At 42.8% G+C, this 18204-nt stretch overlaps 1 protein-coding gene across 1 annotated transcript in view; it reads right to left on the reverse strand.

Moving 5' to 3' along the window:
* Positions 1-6805: 6805 nt before the first annotated feature.
* The window catches only part of LOC112258984 (heparan sulfate glucosamine 3-O-sulfotransferase 6), a 28299-nt gene continuing 16900 nt past the window's right edge, over positions 6806-18204 (reverse strand). The window contains exon 2 of the mRNA XM_024433671.2: positions 6806-8131. Within this exon, the coding sequence (XP_024289439.1) occupies positions 7513-8131 (619 nt within the window). The 3' untranslated portion in view covers positions 6806-7512. The remainder of the gene's footprint in view (positions 8132-18204) is intronic.

The following is an 18204-nucleotide window of genomic DNA, read 5'->3' on the forward strand; positions in this document are numbered from 1 at the left end:
AGTGACTTTCAACATGGCACCATTATAGTCAGTTCATAAAATTTTTGCCCTGGTAAGTGAGGTTATTGTGAAGTGGAAATGTCTAGGAGCAACTATGACTTAGCCACGAAGTGGTAGGCCACACAAGCTCACAGAACGGGACCGCAGAGTGCTGAAGCAGGTAGCGCATAAAAATCGTCTGTCCTCGCTTGCAGCACTCACTACTGCGTTCCAAACTGCCTCTGGAAGCAACGTCAGCACAATACTTATTCGTCCGAAGCTTCAAGAAATGGGTTTCCATGACCGAACAGCTGCACACAAGCCTAAGATCACCATGTGCAATGCCAAACATCGGCTGGAGGGGTGTAAAGCTAACCGCCATTGGACTCTGGAGCAATTGGAAACGCTCTCTGAAAATTCTGGGTTTGGCGGATGCCAGGAGAATGCTACCTGCCCCAATGCATAGTGCCAACTGTAAAGTTTGGTGGAGGAGGTATAATGGTCTGGGGCTGTTTTTCATGGTTCAGGCAAGGCCCCTTAGTTCCATTGAATGGAAATCTTAATGCTACAGCATACAATGACATTCTAGACAATTCTGTGCTCCCAACTTTGTGGCAACAGTTTGTGGAAGGCCATTTCCTGTTTCAGCATGACAATGTGCACAAAGTGAGGTTCATACAGAAATGACTGGCTTGCTCAAAGCCCTGAGCTCAACTCCACCGAACACTTTTGGGATGAATTGGAACACCGAATGCGAGCCAGGCCTAATTGCCCAACATCAGTGCCCGACCTCACTAATGCTCCTGTGGCTGAATGGAAGCAAGTCCCCGCTGCAATGTTCCAACATCTAGTGGAAAGCCTTCCCAGGAGAGTGGAGGCTGTTATAGCAGCAAAGGGGGCACCAACTCCATGTTAATGCCCATGGTTTTGGAATGAGATGTTTGACGAGCAGGTGTCCACATACTACTTATGGTCATATAGTGTAGCTAGCCAAAATATGCATGTTGCAAATGCGACCATTGATCAATGCCTGAGCTTAATGTCAGTTTACAGTCTGTTTACTATTTTGTGTCATTGTCATTGCAATTGTCTGTCTTTGGACATCTGGAGTGACAGTTAAAGTCGTGGGCAATAGTAGTATTCATATATTTAGTTTTTTGTCTTTATCAATGTCAGATTTTTATCATCCCTCAAATCACAGAATGTCAGAGTGATGTATTGTCTTTAGGGGGATATTTGCCCTCGGCATGACTTCTTTTCCAAAGTATGACCATGGCAGACAGAATGGAAGACAGAAAGACATGGCTAAAACTTTAAGTAGTAGTGATAAATTAGCCTTGATTGTCTTGTCTCTCTTGACATCACAAACTGTTTAATGGTGAAGCAAATTTTCTGAACATGATGGTTTCTCATGATGGTCCTGTATATGAACATTATCATTAGGCTTGTGTGTGTGGTGTGTGTGTGTGTGTGCGTGCGGGTGTGTGCGTGTGTGTGTGTGAGAGAGAGAGGGAGGGAGAAAGACTGATAGAGAGAATATGAATGAGATTCAGCGTGTGTGGTACAAATCCATTCCGTCTATTTTTCTCAATCCAGTGTTCCCCTCTCTAGAGATGATGATCTCCTCACACACTAAACACACACACACACACACACACACAGCAAATTCACACTGAAAATCCAGTGCTCCAAGGCTGTATGTGACATGGGTCTTATTGAATATCATCATAAATCTCTGACCCCCAAACAGCCTCTCAGAGAATATTAAATAATGAGAGTTGGGGAGGTGATCTCTGCTATATTTCAGGCCCTGGGGGCTAGATGTGAGATATTTTGCCTGTCTTTTTCTTGACCTAGAGATGTGGGAATAAACCGAAGTCTAGTCTCCCACCAGTTCACAGGAAGTGGACATTGTCTCAGATTTGGTCACTAATCACTGGAGAAAATACTTATTCAATGTAAGCAGAGTGTCAGCATTTTGTTTGGGTTGCTGGTGATGTGAGGATGAATCTTTAATACCTCAAAATACATGATCAAATAAACACACAAAGGAAGTAGTTTTGAATGAATAATCTAGTCAATTGAAATTGCTCATGTTTAATAACCGGCACTAGAAGTGACTGTGTTTTGAATTTCTTGAAACATGCCCCTGTGTCTGGTCCTCTGTGTCAGTCCCCTGTGCCATGTCCCCTGTGTCAGTCCCCGGTGTCATGTCCATTGTGTCAGGTCCCCTGTGCCAGTCCCCTGTGTCAGTCCCCTGTGTCAGTCTCTGTGTCAGATCCACAGTGTCAGGTCCTATGTGTTCGGCTTCATCCACTGGCTGACATAGATTCCCTCTCTTCTTTCTTCCTCTCTCCATTCCTCCTCTCTCCTTTTGTCCTCTCTCCTCTCTTAGATGGAAATGAATAGGCTGGAAGCTAATCAGGCACCATGTCTCCTCCTCAGATAGAAATAGTCCCCATCTCATCTAGACCATAGAACATCAGTGTGAGACATCCATCCACCAGACCAGAGGAAACATGGCCTTCCATCCACCAGACCAGAAGAGACATGGCCTTCCATCCACCAGACCAGAGGAGATCTGACTCCCTCTCCAATACACACTGGACATCTATTAAGTGGCATGGCATCTGATTGACCTTTTGGAGAGTGACCGGTTTTGAAAGGGGTGAGGGTGTTGCTTGTCCCTTCTTGAGGATTGTGGGGGATTTGCAGTGAGTAAGTGATCAGAGTACAAGACAGGTGGTGAATGTAGGCTTTGGAAACAGCTGTATAATCACAGGCTGAACACAGAGACAGAGGATAGTAATAATAGGTACTATAAGGAAGTGAAGCCACTCAACCGTGCTGTTGAACAGGTCTTGTCCTTCTACCTTCCACACACACACACGCACACACACGCACACACACACACACACACACACACACACACACACACACACACACACACACACACACACACACACACACACACACACACACACACACACACACAAAGTGGCCATTCACCACTTCCATGAATACAGCTACTTGACCTCCACTGAAAGGGTCAACAATTGCTTTGATCTGAGGTGATCTGACGGGTGACTTCCAGGCTTATTCCCTGCCTGCATGAGCCTTATTAATTGATATTTTCCACTGACTATGGCTACACAGTGGTCAGGCCTTCACAGGAACCTCCAGGGAGATGTATGGGGTGTGATGTCTGAGAAGAGGTTTCAGGACCCGCTCTACAGACCTCGTTTTGAGCCCGCCTGGTTGTTTGCAAATCATTATGGTCGAGCATCAATGCAATGCATCCAGTCAGCTGGTGAAAAGATAGCTATCTACTTTGAGGGCTCTAGTACTGAAATATAAAGGATCTAGTACTGAAATATAAAGGCTCTAGTACTGAAACATAAAGGATTTAGTACTGAAACATAAAGGATCTAGTACCAAAACATAAAGGGAACTTTTAGCTCGGGGAACTCTCAAAGTCAATCCCTTCCCTCTCTCTCTCCTCTTCAATGAATGGAATCCTCTGACTTTCAACATGCTATACCCAAAGAGCAACAAGACACTATTGTTGCTGTTCTCTGTGGGGTTTTTCTTGTTCTCCACTTGTATAGTCCCCCTCTTCTTCCCCCAGTTCTACATTATTGAACCTTGACCTGTCCATTCTAATCACCAGTCTCTCTTCTCTAGTGCAACCAATGATTACATCTTAAAACACACCTTTTTAGCTTTGCTTTTCCTTAGGGTGCTTTTTAGTCTTACAGTTTTTATTGTTCTACTTCAGTTTTTTTATCCTCTTATGTTTGTTGTGTAGTACATATAAATATTTGTATTTGTTTTTTTCCTGTAAACCACATTGCGTTGCATTCCATGTCTGAAATGTGCTGCGTAAATAAAGCTTCATTTGATTTGATGATTGAAAATGTGATTATCAGGGCAATTTTATTATGTATCAGCTTCCTTAAATCCAGTATATCCATATTGTTACGAGACACCTAGATAATAGAAATGGAGGGACAAATGGCAATAAAATGAACAAATAGTGTAGTCAGTAGTTCCTAGCCTGGTATTCATATAGTGTAGTCAGTAGTTCCTAGCCTGGTATTCATATAGTGTCGTCAGTAGTTTATAGTCTGGTTCTAGTATGGTGTTCAAATAGTGTAGTCAGTAGTTTATAGTCTGGTGCTTATATAGTGTAGTCAATAGTTTATAGCCTGGTTCTAGCATGGTGTTCATATAGTGTAGTCAGTAGTTTCTATCCTGGTGTTCATATAGTGGTAGTCAGTAGTTTCTAACCTGGATCTAGCATGGTGTTCATATAGTGTAGTCAGTAGTTTCTATCCTGGTGTTCATATAGTGGTAGTCAGTAGTTTCTAATCTGGTTCTAGCATGGTGTTCAAATAGTGTAGTCAGTAGCTTCTAACCTGGTTATAGCCTGGTGTTCACATAGTGTAGTCAGTAGTTTTTAGCCTGGTGCCGGAGAAGAATACAGATGTTTTACATGGCACCAACCGATTGTGTTTTTTTGTTCATTTATTTGCGTTGTTTGTAACTTATTTTTTGTGTTGCCGCTACCTTCTCTTATGACAGAAAATAACTTCTGGACATCAGGACTGCAATTACTCACCACGGACTGGCAGAATCCGAGTCTGACCAGCCCGATGCGAACAATATACTGCTTTCTCGGGAACAGGCCCAGATCCCCGTGATTGCTTGATGAGGAGGTGGAGAAAAACGGACCAGAGGGCGGGCTGCCTTCTGAGAATTCGTAGGCGATCGAATAAACCCCCACTTCTTTCCATTCTGCTGGCTAACGTGCAATCTTTGGAGAATAAAATAGATGAGGTTCAATGCAGCAATTCGACCATGAAGGCCTGATTCACGCAGTCTCCTCTGAACTTGTCACACCCTGACCATAGTTAGCTTTGTATGTTCTATGTTTTGTTTGGTCAGGGTGTGATCTGAGTGGACATTCTATGTTGGATGTCTTGTTTGTCTGTTTCTGTGTTTGGGCCTGATATGGTTCTCAATCAGAGGCAAGTGTTAGTCATTGTCTCTGATTGGGAGCCATATTTAGGTAGCCTGTTTTGCGTTGGGGTTTGTGGGTGATTGTTCCTGTCTTTGTGTTTGTTACACCAGATAGGGCTGTTTTCGGTTTTTCACGGTTTTTGTATATTGTTCTATTTTCATCTTGATTAAAGATGTATCACAATAACCACACTGCGTTTTGGTCCGCCTCTCTTTCAACAGAAGAAAGCGGTGACAGAACTGTTGATGTTGAGATGTGTCTGTTACTTTAACTCTGAAGCATTTATTTGGACTGCAATTTCTGAGACTGGTAACTGTAATGAACTTATGCTCTGCAGCAGAGGTAACTCTGGGTCTTCCTTTCCTTTTGGGGTCCTCATGAGAGCCAGTTTCATCATAGCACTTGATGGTTTTTGTGACTGCACTTGAAGAAACTTTAAAAGTTCCGTATTGACTGACCTTCATGTCTTAACCGTTAAAGTAAGGATGGACTGTCATTTCTCTTTGCTTATTTGAGCTGTTCTTGCCATAATATGGACTTGGTCTTTTATCAAATAGGTCTATCTTCTGTATACCACCCCTTACTTGTCACAACACAACAGATTGGCTCAAACGCATTAAGAAGGAAAGAAATTCCACAAATGAACTTTTAACAAGGCACACCTGTTAATTGAAATGTATTCTAGGTGACTACCTGGTGAAGTTGGTTGAGAGAATGCCAATGGTGTGCAAAGTTGTCATCAAGGCAATGGGTGGCTACTTTGAATAATCTCAAATTTAAAATATATGTTTTGTTTAACAGTTTTTTGGTTACTACAAGTATGTGTTATTTCATAGTTTTGATGTCTTCACTATTATTCTACAATGTAGAAAATAGTAAAAAACAAAAAACCCTTGAATGATTAGGTGTGTCCAAACTTTTGACTGGTACTATATATTAGTCTGAAGGCCAGTAAAGATAAGTGCCCACGGACCAATATCACAGACCAATATGAATATCCTCATGCATATATATGATAAATCACACATTAAGTAATATTTTACAAATGTGTGATAGCGACCTGGGGCCGACCCTGGTCTAAATCACCTTGACACGGGGACATGGTAGGTATAAGCACATATCCCAGAGCCTATAAACTAAACAGGCAGTTATTGATTCTGCTCAGCCATCTTCCTTCACCCCGGGTCCCGGAGGTTAAGTTTGCAATATTAATGGATCCTCTAGAATAGGGAGTATATTTGTGTCCCAAATGGCACTCTATCCCCTATATAGTGCACTACTTTTGACAATGGCTCTGGTCAAAAGTGCACTATATAAGAAATAGGGTGCCATTTGGGAAGCACCCAGGGAGTGTGTCTGGGTGGCTCCACTGGCCAACGCCGCAGCACTGAAGTGGTCAGCAGTTTATGATGGTGAGGCCAACAGGTCAATGTCAATCAGGGGTCAAAAATGACCATCCCAAATGTCTCCAATGACCCCGGCCAATTGATTGCTTACACATCAGAAAGCTTCCTTTTTGCATTAACTTCAAATTTAGCCCTGGACTCTACAGGGCCATATGACCCACACCACCTCTCTACTTCCCCTCTCTCTACACATCCGCTGGAAGACTGGTCTGACGTGACAACAGTAGATCACATGGTGTGGATATTTCATAGAAAGGTATTCTATTCTGAAATGTTGACTTATTTGCTGAAAACAAGACAGTTGTTTTGTAAAAGCTTTAGTAAAATATCAGCATTTTGAAATACAGAAGTAGAAGATAAAACATTGTAATTTGATAAATGATGCTTTCCAGAAATGTACAGTCAGAGAGGTACAGTTTATTAGTTTGGTTTGAAACAAAAACACAATGCAGAAAACCACAGATACACATATAGGATATATCAGAAATTTTCAATAGCATAACTCTTGGAACATAAATAATAGCAATTTTACAGCACATAGAGTAAACCAACCAATATATATTTCCCCCCCCCCAAAAAGAGCATTGTCCAGCATTTATCCCAGCAATAGTCTTCTTTTAATAAAAAAATGTCACCTAAACATCGTTGGGATTGCATTTTAAAACCTGAAAATGGGACAACAGTAAATCATTTGTGATTACTAAAATTATTCAGGAAATGCACTTGGCTTATTGTAGTCTATCTTATTTAAATAGTATTAGCATATTCGGGATTCATTTCTCAGATGAAAAGATTTGTCAGGCTCATGGAACAGTTTTGTCAGAATATAAAAATGGTATTACATTGCAGTGACACAACAATCATACAAGAAAAATCACATCTGTTATTCAAGGAGTTTTAATGCCTCTCTTTATAACCAAAAGATACTATCAGTCTCTCCCATGGTTTGGTTACAATAGTAGCACAACTCTAGCCTGTTCCCGCCAGTCCCAGCCGAAGTCACGAAGACCTGTCATCTGGTAAAACATCAGGTTGAGTGGCCAGTACAGGGCCTGTCTTATCCTCTGGAGACCCATGTCTATGCTCTATCCCATCCCATTTACATCAGTCCCAGCCAAAGTCATGGCCTGTCATTTGGTAAAACTTCCTATTAAATGGCCTATAGAACTCCCTGAGCCTGAGCAGCACCTCTGGAGAGATCTGTGGATGAGGCCTTCCCTTAGACTTCCCCAGACAGCGTGGCCTGCTGCTCCCCTCAGGCTTCTTCAGGCAGGGGAAACCCTTGGTCTGGTTGAAGTAGAAGTGTTTGTCTGTGACCAACCTCTTCAGCCCCAGGAAGTCCTGCACCCTGCCCATCTCCCCGGCCGGGTCCGTCACCAGCCGCTCGCCGCTGACAAAGAGGAACTTCGAGAGGGGGAAGTAGCGCAGCCAGTTCTCCAGGTGCTTGGCGTAGATCCCGATGCGCACGGCGCTCCACGAGGTGTCGATGAGGCCCATGGTTGAGTTCCGGAAGGTCAGGCTCTGGAAGGATGGAAGGCCGGGTTGTTTCGACAGTGTCTGGGTGTAGTCAGACACAGCCCGGGTCACAGGATCTCGGACCACCACAACCAGCTTGGTGTGACGACTCAGGGCGAAGAGACGGCGAGGAGCCTCCTTGGTGACGAAGTAGCTAGGTGTCTTCTCCATAGTGATCTGGCTTTCCAACGTCCGAGGCATCAGGTTTCTGAGAGGAGAGGAGAGGAGAGGAGAGGAGAGGAGAGGAGAGGAGAGGAGAGGAGAGGAGAGGAGAGGAGAGGAGAGGAGAGGAGAGGAGAGGAGAGGAGGAGAGGAGAGGAGAGGAGAGGAGAGGAGAGGAGAGGAGAGGAGAGATTTGATTAGTGGTTCCCAAATATTTGGCAAATGGACCCACCAAAAGCTTCTGGGAATTTCTTGTGACCCATGAAGTAAATCTTGTTTCTATGTACCCAGTCTCAATCCTATCCTCCTGCATGTGATGAAACAGACTTTAATAACCTTTGGAACCTGGCTTGGGGGGTACAGATAGATATATCTCCATGTCCTGTGGTGTCAGGCAGGGTGGTGGGGGGTACAGATAGATATATCTCCATGTCCTGTGGTGTCAGGCAGGGTGGTGGGGGTACAGATAGATATATCTCCATGTCCTGTGGTGTCAGGCAGGGTGGTGGGGGTACAGATAGATATATCTCCATGTGCTGTGGTGTCAGGCAGGGTGGTGGGGGTACAGATAGATAGATCTCCATGTCCTGTGGTGTCAGGCAGGGTGGTGGGGGGTACATGACCAGATCATAAACATGACCAGATCTGCGTCCCAATCTATATTACAAATTGTGACAACATATCAATATTCCTTGTGTTATTAGTGTGTTCTGATTGTCTCTTTGATGCTCTGCAGCCTGGAGAGCCTCTGATTTAGCTTTGTAAGTAGTTGGTTAGGTCTGTGATTACATCAATATAAACACCTACATTAGATGCTGGCCTCACTGAAATGTCAGATGGAAAGGAAGTCAATGAGTGGGTGCTTAAGGCAAACCACAAGGCCATAATGACCAGTGAAAAGTCATTTCCTCAGGAGTTCCTCCTCCTTCACAAGGCTGTTGGAGGCTGGGCTGAGAGCCGGGCTGAGTGCGCTCTCCCCCAGGCTGCCTGGACAAATATACTATGCCATATACTGTGTATTGTATACCACTGAAGCTGCAAGAAACTCGCCAACAGACTAGCAACAGTCTGATTCTGCTTTAGCCAACAAAGGAGAAATAGACTGACACCCAGGTAGGCAGTAAAGGCTCTGATTGTGAGATGAAGGACAGCTATTAGTCTCCAAAAATGTGTCCTTTCACAGCTGGAACCATATGCTGGGACACTATCTAAAGTGGAATCCTTCCAACTTTCCTCAAACAAGGATCCCTTCATTTAATTTAAAATGAAGGGATTCAAATCTCACGGCGGGTTTATGTTTTAGAAATCCAAGCATGGAGGAATGTTCCAAGTCTTCAGAAAATCCCTCATTTAATTTCCACGGATGGTTCCCCCCTGTAGCGTAGCCATGTGGTAGAGACTGAGGATGGGTCTCAAATGGCACCCTATTTGCTATGCAGTGCATTTGGGCTATGTTCAAAATGAATGCACTATATAGGGAATAGGGTGCCATTTGAGACACATCCTGAAGGCTGTCGTTGACGTGGTTGTTCTCTGGTCTCTAACTGCAGGGCTCTGGCCTGAGCTGTGTGGGGAACAAACTCCTCTCTGATCCAAATCTGATGTCCCCCACCACAAATGTGCCATGGGGCTAATACTGAAAACATGACATATGTTTTTACAACAGATCACCTCTTTTTTCCCTACTACACCTCGATATGAAGGGATACGAGGATCAGGCATATAGAGAACACTCATACTAAAGTAATACATCATGCAAAAAGAAGATTATGAATGTATTAGGTTTTTGATATTCATCTCAATATGATCTGGTTCCATAAAGGCATTTTTAAAAAATAAATAAACAACGTAGAAAACATTTATTTGGCTCACCCCAATTAGGCCTGTAGCATGTTGATATTAATATTACAACATAAGAGGTCAACAAGTGACACAGAAAACATCAAAGAACAACATCTCCACTGGGATCCAGATTTTCTACATATTCATCTCCACGGGCTCTCTCTCCTGTCTTCCTCTTTGTTCTGAACGACTCCCACAGTGACCGATCAGTTACATAGGACAGCATTGTGCCACGTTTCTATACTTTATATAAAGGATATAAAGGAAGTGACACTTTTCTTTACAACTAGTACTACAACCCACTACAATTAAATAATTATATTTATTTCATTTGATGATTTTGCTCTTCGTTTTTTTTACAGTGATCATTTTGGCCTGCCATATATACGTGCCAGTCTGTTTGTGTAGTGTGTACTCAGCAGTAAGTGGATGTTTAATTATGGCCAATCAGGCTAATGGAATCCATGCTGGACCTGTCCCAGCTTCCATTGACCTCATATTAACATTCTCGAACACTGGCCTGTAGTCACAGAACTCTGTAGGACTCTCTGGCTATAACACAAATGCTAAAAGGAGGCCACACACTAGAGAGAGAGAAGGAGGGAGGGAGGTTAGGGAGGGAGAGAGGGGGACACACACACATTAACCTGGTCAGCCTTATCTCGCAAGATTAAAGTGAGACTATGTACTAGAGTGTATACCACTTCAACTGTTGTGTTTGTTCTTTATCAGATGCTGTTGGTCTTTGTATGGTTTCCAAGGGCAGCCAGGTTGGCAGAGGCTAGCTAAGCGACTTGCTGTTTGTTTTGATCACACCTTAGCCTAGCGGTAGCGCTGTTAGCATCTGGAGCAGGAATGCCGGTGTGTGTTTATCTCCATAGACCTGCTGCTATCAGCAGCCTGCAGTAATCACCGTCTGGGTGGCCCTCAGCTCTATTAGGCCCTATTTTAAAAGACCTCAGGTTAATTTGCTACTGTTTACGACCGTATTGTAGTGACTGAACTATGTATACCAACCTGAGTGTGTCAATGTCATCTCAAAAACAAGGTGAAAAGATGACGAGCTACACATTCATTCTGGAAACATCATATTTACTTAATTGTTTTTTGTTCTAAGTAGGTGACCCCTCATGAAAAAAATACTACTAAATTACTACACAAAACCTATTTGTGCAGTAGTGATTATGTAGAGACCTGTAGGGATTGTGTGGTGAATGTGTTGTATATGCACTACTCAAGTAGAGTTTTGTAGTGTTCAGTAGGAAAAACAGTAGTGCTTCCAGTAGTAATCAGGTAGAGAGTTTTACAACTTGATGTTGGCAGTAAATAAGTAGTCACAACACTACTGCCAGACTACACAGTCTTTTCACGACCACAGAAGAAGACAAAACAGGAAGTAGTTGGTTGTTGTTAGCTATCTACTGTTTTTGACAATCCTGAATGTAATCATCTTCCATCCTTTGTCATCCTGTCTTTCATAGCCCGTATGCTGGCACTATCTGTAAGCTTAACTTTCCTTTATGTTTTATGAATACTTTCATGTTGTTGCTTAGCCATTTATATAACCACATCAAAAAGATTGCTAGTCAAAATGGTCTTGTTGTACTAGCCATATTGAAATGTAGCTATGTAGACTCTGTTTTCGTCATGCGAGCTAATAAGAATGTGTGTTTGTATCAGTGGAGGCTCCTTAGGGGAGGACCATCCTCCTCAGTGAATTTTAGAAACATGTAAATAGTGAAACGTTTAAAACGTTTTTAGATAAAACTCTACTAAATATATTCACGTCACCAAATAGTTGATTTCAAACACAATATCACTATCAATATCACTCTGTAGGGTAGCACCATGATGACGGCTAGTTTCCATCCTCCTCTGGGTACAATGACTTCAATACAAAACGTAGAAGGCTTATGGTACTCACCCCCTTCCATAGACTTACACAGTAATTATGACAACCTCCGGAAGACATCCTCCAACCTATCAGAGCCCAATCAGAGGATCAGAGAAGGAATATAGTACTGAAAGCATAAGCTACAGCAAGCTAGCACTGCAGTGCAGTGAAAGACAATAGTTTAACAGTTTTAACAAATTACTTTTCTTCAAAAATTAAGGAGAAGCAACAGAGAGAGAGATATTTAGTATTTTTTCACTTTCTTAGCAAATGCAGCTAGCTAGTTTAGCCTACTCAAACAACCATCTCAAACAGAGAGGGATACTGTGTTAGCTAACTGGCTATGGCTATCCAACAATGGAACCTTTGGTTTTGTACATTGCCACCGGGACCCGCCAGTGTAACTGTTAAACTCCTTGGTGACTATACACTGTACTGCATGATTGTAGCGGATTTACTCATGCGTTAGTTCTAGTAGCTATGTTGACTGACGTTATACAGTGGTGGGAAAGGTACCCAAATGTCATGCTTGAGTAAAAGTAAAGATACCTTAATAGAAAATGACTGAAGTAAAAGTGAAAGTCACCCAGTAAAAATACTACCTGAGTAAAAGTCTAAAAGTATTTGGCTTTAAATATACTTAAGTATCAAAAGCAAATGTAATTGCTAAAATATACTTAAGTATTGAAAGTAAAAGTATAAATAATTTCAAATTCCTTCCTTTTATTTATGTATAGCCAGGGCCACACTCCAACACTCAGACATAATTGACAAATTAAGCATTTGTGTTTAGTGAGTCCGCCAGATCAGAGGCAATAGCAATGACAAGGGATGTTCTCTTGATAAGTGCATGAATTTAATAATTTTCCTGTACTGCTAAGCATTCAAAATGTGACATGTACTTTTGGGTGTCAGGGAAAATGTATGGACTAAAAAGTACAAGATTTACTTCAGGAATGTAGTGACGGGCCGCCCCCAGGTGGTGAGGGTAGGCAACAACATCTCCTCCCCGCTGATCCTCAACACTGGGGCCCCACAAGGGTGCGTTCTGAGCCCTCTCCTGTACTCCCTGTTCACCCACGACTGCGTGGCCACGCACGCCTCCAACTCAATCATCAAGTTTGCGGACGACACAACAGTGGTAGGCTTGATTACCAACAACGACGAGACGGCCTACAGGGAGGAGGTGAGGGCCCTCGGAGTGTGGTGTCAGGAAAATAACCTCACACTCAACGTCAACAAAACTAAGGAGATGATTGTGGACTTCAGGAAACAGCAGAGGGAACACCCCCTATCCACATCGATGGAACAGTAGTGGAGAGGGTAGCAAGTTTTAAGTTCCTCGGCATACACATCACAGACCAACTGAATTGGTCCACTCACACAGACAGCATCGTGAAAAAGGCGCAGCAGCGCCTCTTCAACCTCAGGAGGCTGAAGAAATTCGGCTTGTCACCAAAAGCACTCACAAACTTCTACAGATGCACAATCGAGAGCATCCTGGCTGGCTGTATCATCGCCTGGTACGGCAACTGCTCCGCCCTCAACTGTAAGGCTCTCCAGAGGGTAGTGAGGTCTGCACAACGCATCACCGGGGGCAAACTACCTGCCCTCCAGGACACCTACACCACCCGATGTTACAGGAAGGCCATAAAGATCATCAAGGACATCAACCACCCGAGCCACTGCCTGTTCACCCCGCTATCATCCAGAAGGCGAGGTCAGTACAGGTGCATCAAAGCTGGGACCGAGAGACTGAAAAACAGCTTCTATCTCAAGGCCATCAGACTGTTAAACAGCCACCACTAACATTGAGTGGCTGCTGCCAACACACTGACACTGACACTGACTCAACTCCAGCCACTTTAATAATGGGAATTGATGGGAAATGATGTAAATATATCACTAGCCACTTTGAACAATGCTACCTTATGCTACCTTATATAATGTTACTTACCCTACATTATTCATCTCATATGCATACGTATATACTGTACTCTATATCATCGACTGCATCCTTATGTAATACATGTATCACTAGCCACTTTAACTATGCCACTTTGTTTACATACTCATCTCATATGTATATACTGTACTCGATACCATCTACTGTATCTTGCCTATGCTGCTCTGTACCATCACTCATTCATATATCCTTATGTACATATTCTTTATCCCCTTACACTGTGTATAAGACAGTAGTTTTGGAATTGTTAGTTAGATTACTTGTTGGTTATTACTGCATTGTCGGAACTAGAAGCACAAGCATTTCGCTACACTCGCATTAACATCTGCTAACCATGTGTATGTGACAAATAAAATTTGATTTGATTTATTTTGATTTGAAGTAAAAGTAAAAGTTGTCAAAAATATAAAGAGTAATGTAAATGACAGATACCCAAAAAAAACTACTTAAGTAGTACTTTCAAGTATTTTTACTTAAGTACTTTACACCACTGATGTTATAATATGGTGACAACAATGTAGATAGCAGTTATGATATGATGGTTTGGCTTGGAAAGTTTTTTTTGCCTGGTCACAGACAGCTGACATGTTGTGCACTGAAGTCCACAAGCGAAGAGATAAGGTGAGAGGAGGATAGCACGTAGATGAGAGAAGAAATTATACAACGATCAAAGGGATGCTGTATGTACAGTTGAAGTCGGAAGTTTACATACACTTAAAACTCGTTTTTCAACCACTCCACAAATTTCTTGTTAATAAATTATATTTTTGGCAAGTTGGTTAGGACATCTACTTTGTGCATGACACAAGTAATTTTTGTAACAATTGATTACAGACAGATTATTTCACTTATAATTCACTGTATCACAATTCCAGTGGGTCAGAAGTTTACATACACTAAGTTGACTGTGCCTTTAAACAGCTTGGAAAATTCCAGAAAATGATGTCATGGCTTTAGAAAACTCTGATAGGCTAATTGACATCATTTGAGACAATTGGAGGTGTACCTGTGGATGTATTTCAAGGCCTACCTTCAAACTCAGTGACTCTTTGCTTGACATCATGGGAAAATCAAAAGAAATCTGCCAAAAATTGTAGACCTCTACAAGTCTGGTTCATCCTTGGGAGCAATTTCCAAATGCCTGAAAGTACCACATTCATCTGTACAAACAATAGTACGCAAGTATAAACACCATGGGACCACACAGCCGTCATACTACTCAGGAAGGAGACGCTTTCTGTCTGCTAGAGATGAGCATACTTTGGTGAGAAAAGTGCAAATCAATCTCAGAACAACAGCAAAGGACCTTGTGAAGATGCTGGAGGAAACAGGTACAAAAGTATCTATATACACAGTAAAACGAGTCCTATATCGACATAACCTGAAAGGCCGCTCAGCAAGGAAGAAGCCACTGCTCCGAAACTGCCATAAAAAAGCCAGACTACGGTTTGCAACTGCACATGGGGAAAAATATCAAACTTTTTGGAGAAATGTAATCTGGTCTGATGAAACAAAGATAGAACTGTTTGGCCATAACAACCATCGTTATGTTTGGAGGAAAAAGGGGAGGCTTGCAAGCCGAAGAACACCATCCCAACCGTGAAGCACGGGGGTGGCAGCATCATGTTGTGGGGGTGCTTTGCTGCAGGAGGGACTGGTGCACTTCATAAAATAGATGGCATCATGAGGCAGCCTCCAGTGGCAGCTGGGTGGAAGTGCTCTTATTCTCCATGGACTTTACAGTGTCCCAGAACTTTTTGGAGTTAGTGCTACAGGATGCAAATTTCTGTTTGAAAAAGCTAGCCTTTGCTTTCCTAACTGACTGTATATTGGTTCCTAACTTCCCTGAAAAGTTTCATATTGCGGGGGCTGTTCGATGCTACTGCAGTACGCCACAGGATGTTTTTGTGCTGGTCAAGGGCAAGTCAGGTCTGGAGTGAACAAAGGGCTATATCTGTTCTTAGTTCTACATTTTTTGAATGGGGCATGCTTTTTTAAGATGGTAAGGAAAGCACTTTTAAAGAACAGCCAGGCATCCTCTACTGCTGGAATGAGGTCAATATCTTTCCAGGATACCCGGGCCAGGTCGATTAGAAAGGTTTGCTCGCTGAAGTGTTTTAGAGAGCGTTTGACAGTGATGAGGGGTTGTCGTTTGACCATGGACCCATTACGGATGCAGGCAATGAGGCAGTGATCACTGAGATCCTGACTGAAGACAGCAGAGGTGTATTTAGAGGGCAGGATTATATCTATGAGGGTGCCCATGTTTACGGATTTAGGGTTGTACCTGGTAGGTTCCATGGTAATTTGTGTGAGATTGAGGGCATCTAGCTTAGATTGTAGGACGGCCGGGGTGTTAAGCATATCCCAGTTTAGGTCACCTAACAGTACAAACTCTGAAGATAAATGGTGGGCAATTAATTCACATATGGTGTCCAGGGCACAGCTGGGGGCTGAAGAGGGTCTATAACAAGCGGCAACAGTGAGAGATTTCTGGAAAGGTGGATTTTTAAAAGTAGAAGCTCAAACTGTTTGGGCACAGACCTGGATAGCATGACAGAACTCTACAGGCTATCTCTACAGTAGATTGCAACTCCACCCCCTTTGGCAGTTCTATCTTGGTGGAAAATGTTGTAGTTGGGGATGGAAATTTCAGAATTTTTGGTGGCCTTCCTAAGCCAGGATTCAGACACAGCTAGGACATCAGGGTTGGCGGAGGGTGCTAAAGCAGTGAATAAAACAAACTTAGGGAGGAGGCTTCTGATGTTAACATGCATGAAAGCAAGGCTTTTACGGTTACAGAAGTAAACAAATGAGAGCGCCTGGGGAATAGGAGTGGAACTGGGGGCTACAGGGATTCAAGGCATAATGTACAGACAAGGGTATGGTAGGATGTGAGTTCAGTGGAGGTAAACCTATGCGTTGAGTGACGATGAGAGAGGTTTCATCTCTGGAGGCATCAGTTAACCTAGGTGAGGTCTCTGCATGTGTGTGGGGTGGGACGAAAGAGCTATCTAAGGCATTTTGAGCAGGACTGAGGGCTCTACAGTGAAATAAAACAATAATAACTAGCTGAGACAGCAGTAGAAAAGGCATATTGACATTAGAGAGAGGCATAAAGCAGTCACAGGTGTTGGTCAGGAGAGCTAAGACAACAACGGGTAAATGGTGATGAATGGGCAGAGTGGGTCAGTTAGGTACATACAGGACCTGAGTTTGAGGCTGGGGCCGACAGAAACAAAATGAGGTACTGTGTTATTGAAACAGTCCAGGGGGCATCAGCTGTGTAGCCAAGTGATCATAGGGTCAAAAGAGCAGCAGCAGGTGAGTCAGTGTGCTGTTCGGTAGTCACTACTACGCTTGGCGAGCAGGGGACGCAGCATTCAGAAAAGCTAGCAGGTTTGTCATTATGGGGTATTGTGTGTAGATTGATGAGGAACATTTTTAATTTAATCCATTTTAGAATAAGGTTGTAAAGTAACAAAATGTGGGAAAAGTCAAGGGGCCTGAATAATTTCCGAATGCACTGTAACTACAGTTAGAAACTTGAGGAAATATCATGTGCAATAGTATAATAGGGACACAGTAGTGAGACAAGAAGGTGTCAGTAGTGATTTTGAATATGCAAACAGTAGTAAATGTTTTCAATAGTAATCCAAAAGGTTTTATGTAGGGAATGAAAAAGGATCAGGAGCAATCCAGTAGTGATCAGCAGTGACACCACCCTACAGACACCGATGGCAGTAGTTATTCAATAAGGAGGAGTAGGCATACGGCAGTAATCTGTATGGGGGAATATGTTTTTACAATATATCGTGTTGTATCGTTTTGACTATATCACAATATTATTTTTGTGCTAGTTGGCTTTTGTGCTAGTTGGCTTTTGTGCTAGTTGCCTGAGCACCAAAATTCCAGTATCTTTCATTCATATTTCTCCATCTTTTTAAATAGGTAGCCAATTTGTTTTCAGTACTTTAATGACTGATCAAAACCCTCTGAGCAATAAATAATGACAAAGGTTGGAAACAAGGTTCAAGTCCCAAGTAGAACGGGTCAAGTCCAAGTCGTGCTTTATAAGAGCAAGTTGAGTCACGTTTTTTCAAGTAAAGAAAATCTATACATGCAATGACTTGTTCAACTACTGTCATGCCCTGATCTGTTTTACTTGTCCTTGTGATTGTCTCCACCCCCCTCCAGGTGACACCCATCTTCCCCATTATCCCCTGTGTGTTTATACCTGTGTATATATGTGTTTGTCTGTTGCCAGTTCGTCTGGTTTGTCAAGTCAACCAGCATTTTTCTCAGCTCCTGCTTTTCCCCAGTCACTCTTTTTCTCTCCCTCCTGGTTTTGACCCTTGCCTGTCCAGACTCTGAGCCTACCTGACCACTCTGCCTGCCCCTGACCCTGAGCCTGCCT

Source organism: Oncorhynchus tshawytscha, linkage group LG27, assembly GCF_018296145.1.
Source record: "Oncorhynchus tshawytscha isolate Ot180627B linkage group LG27, Otsh_v2.0, whole genome shotgun sequence".
NCBI lineage: Eukaryota > Metazoa > Chordata > Actinopteri > Salmoniformes > Salmonidae > Oncorhynchus > Oncorhynchus tshawytscha.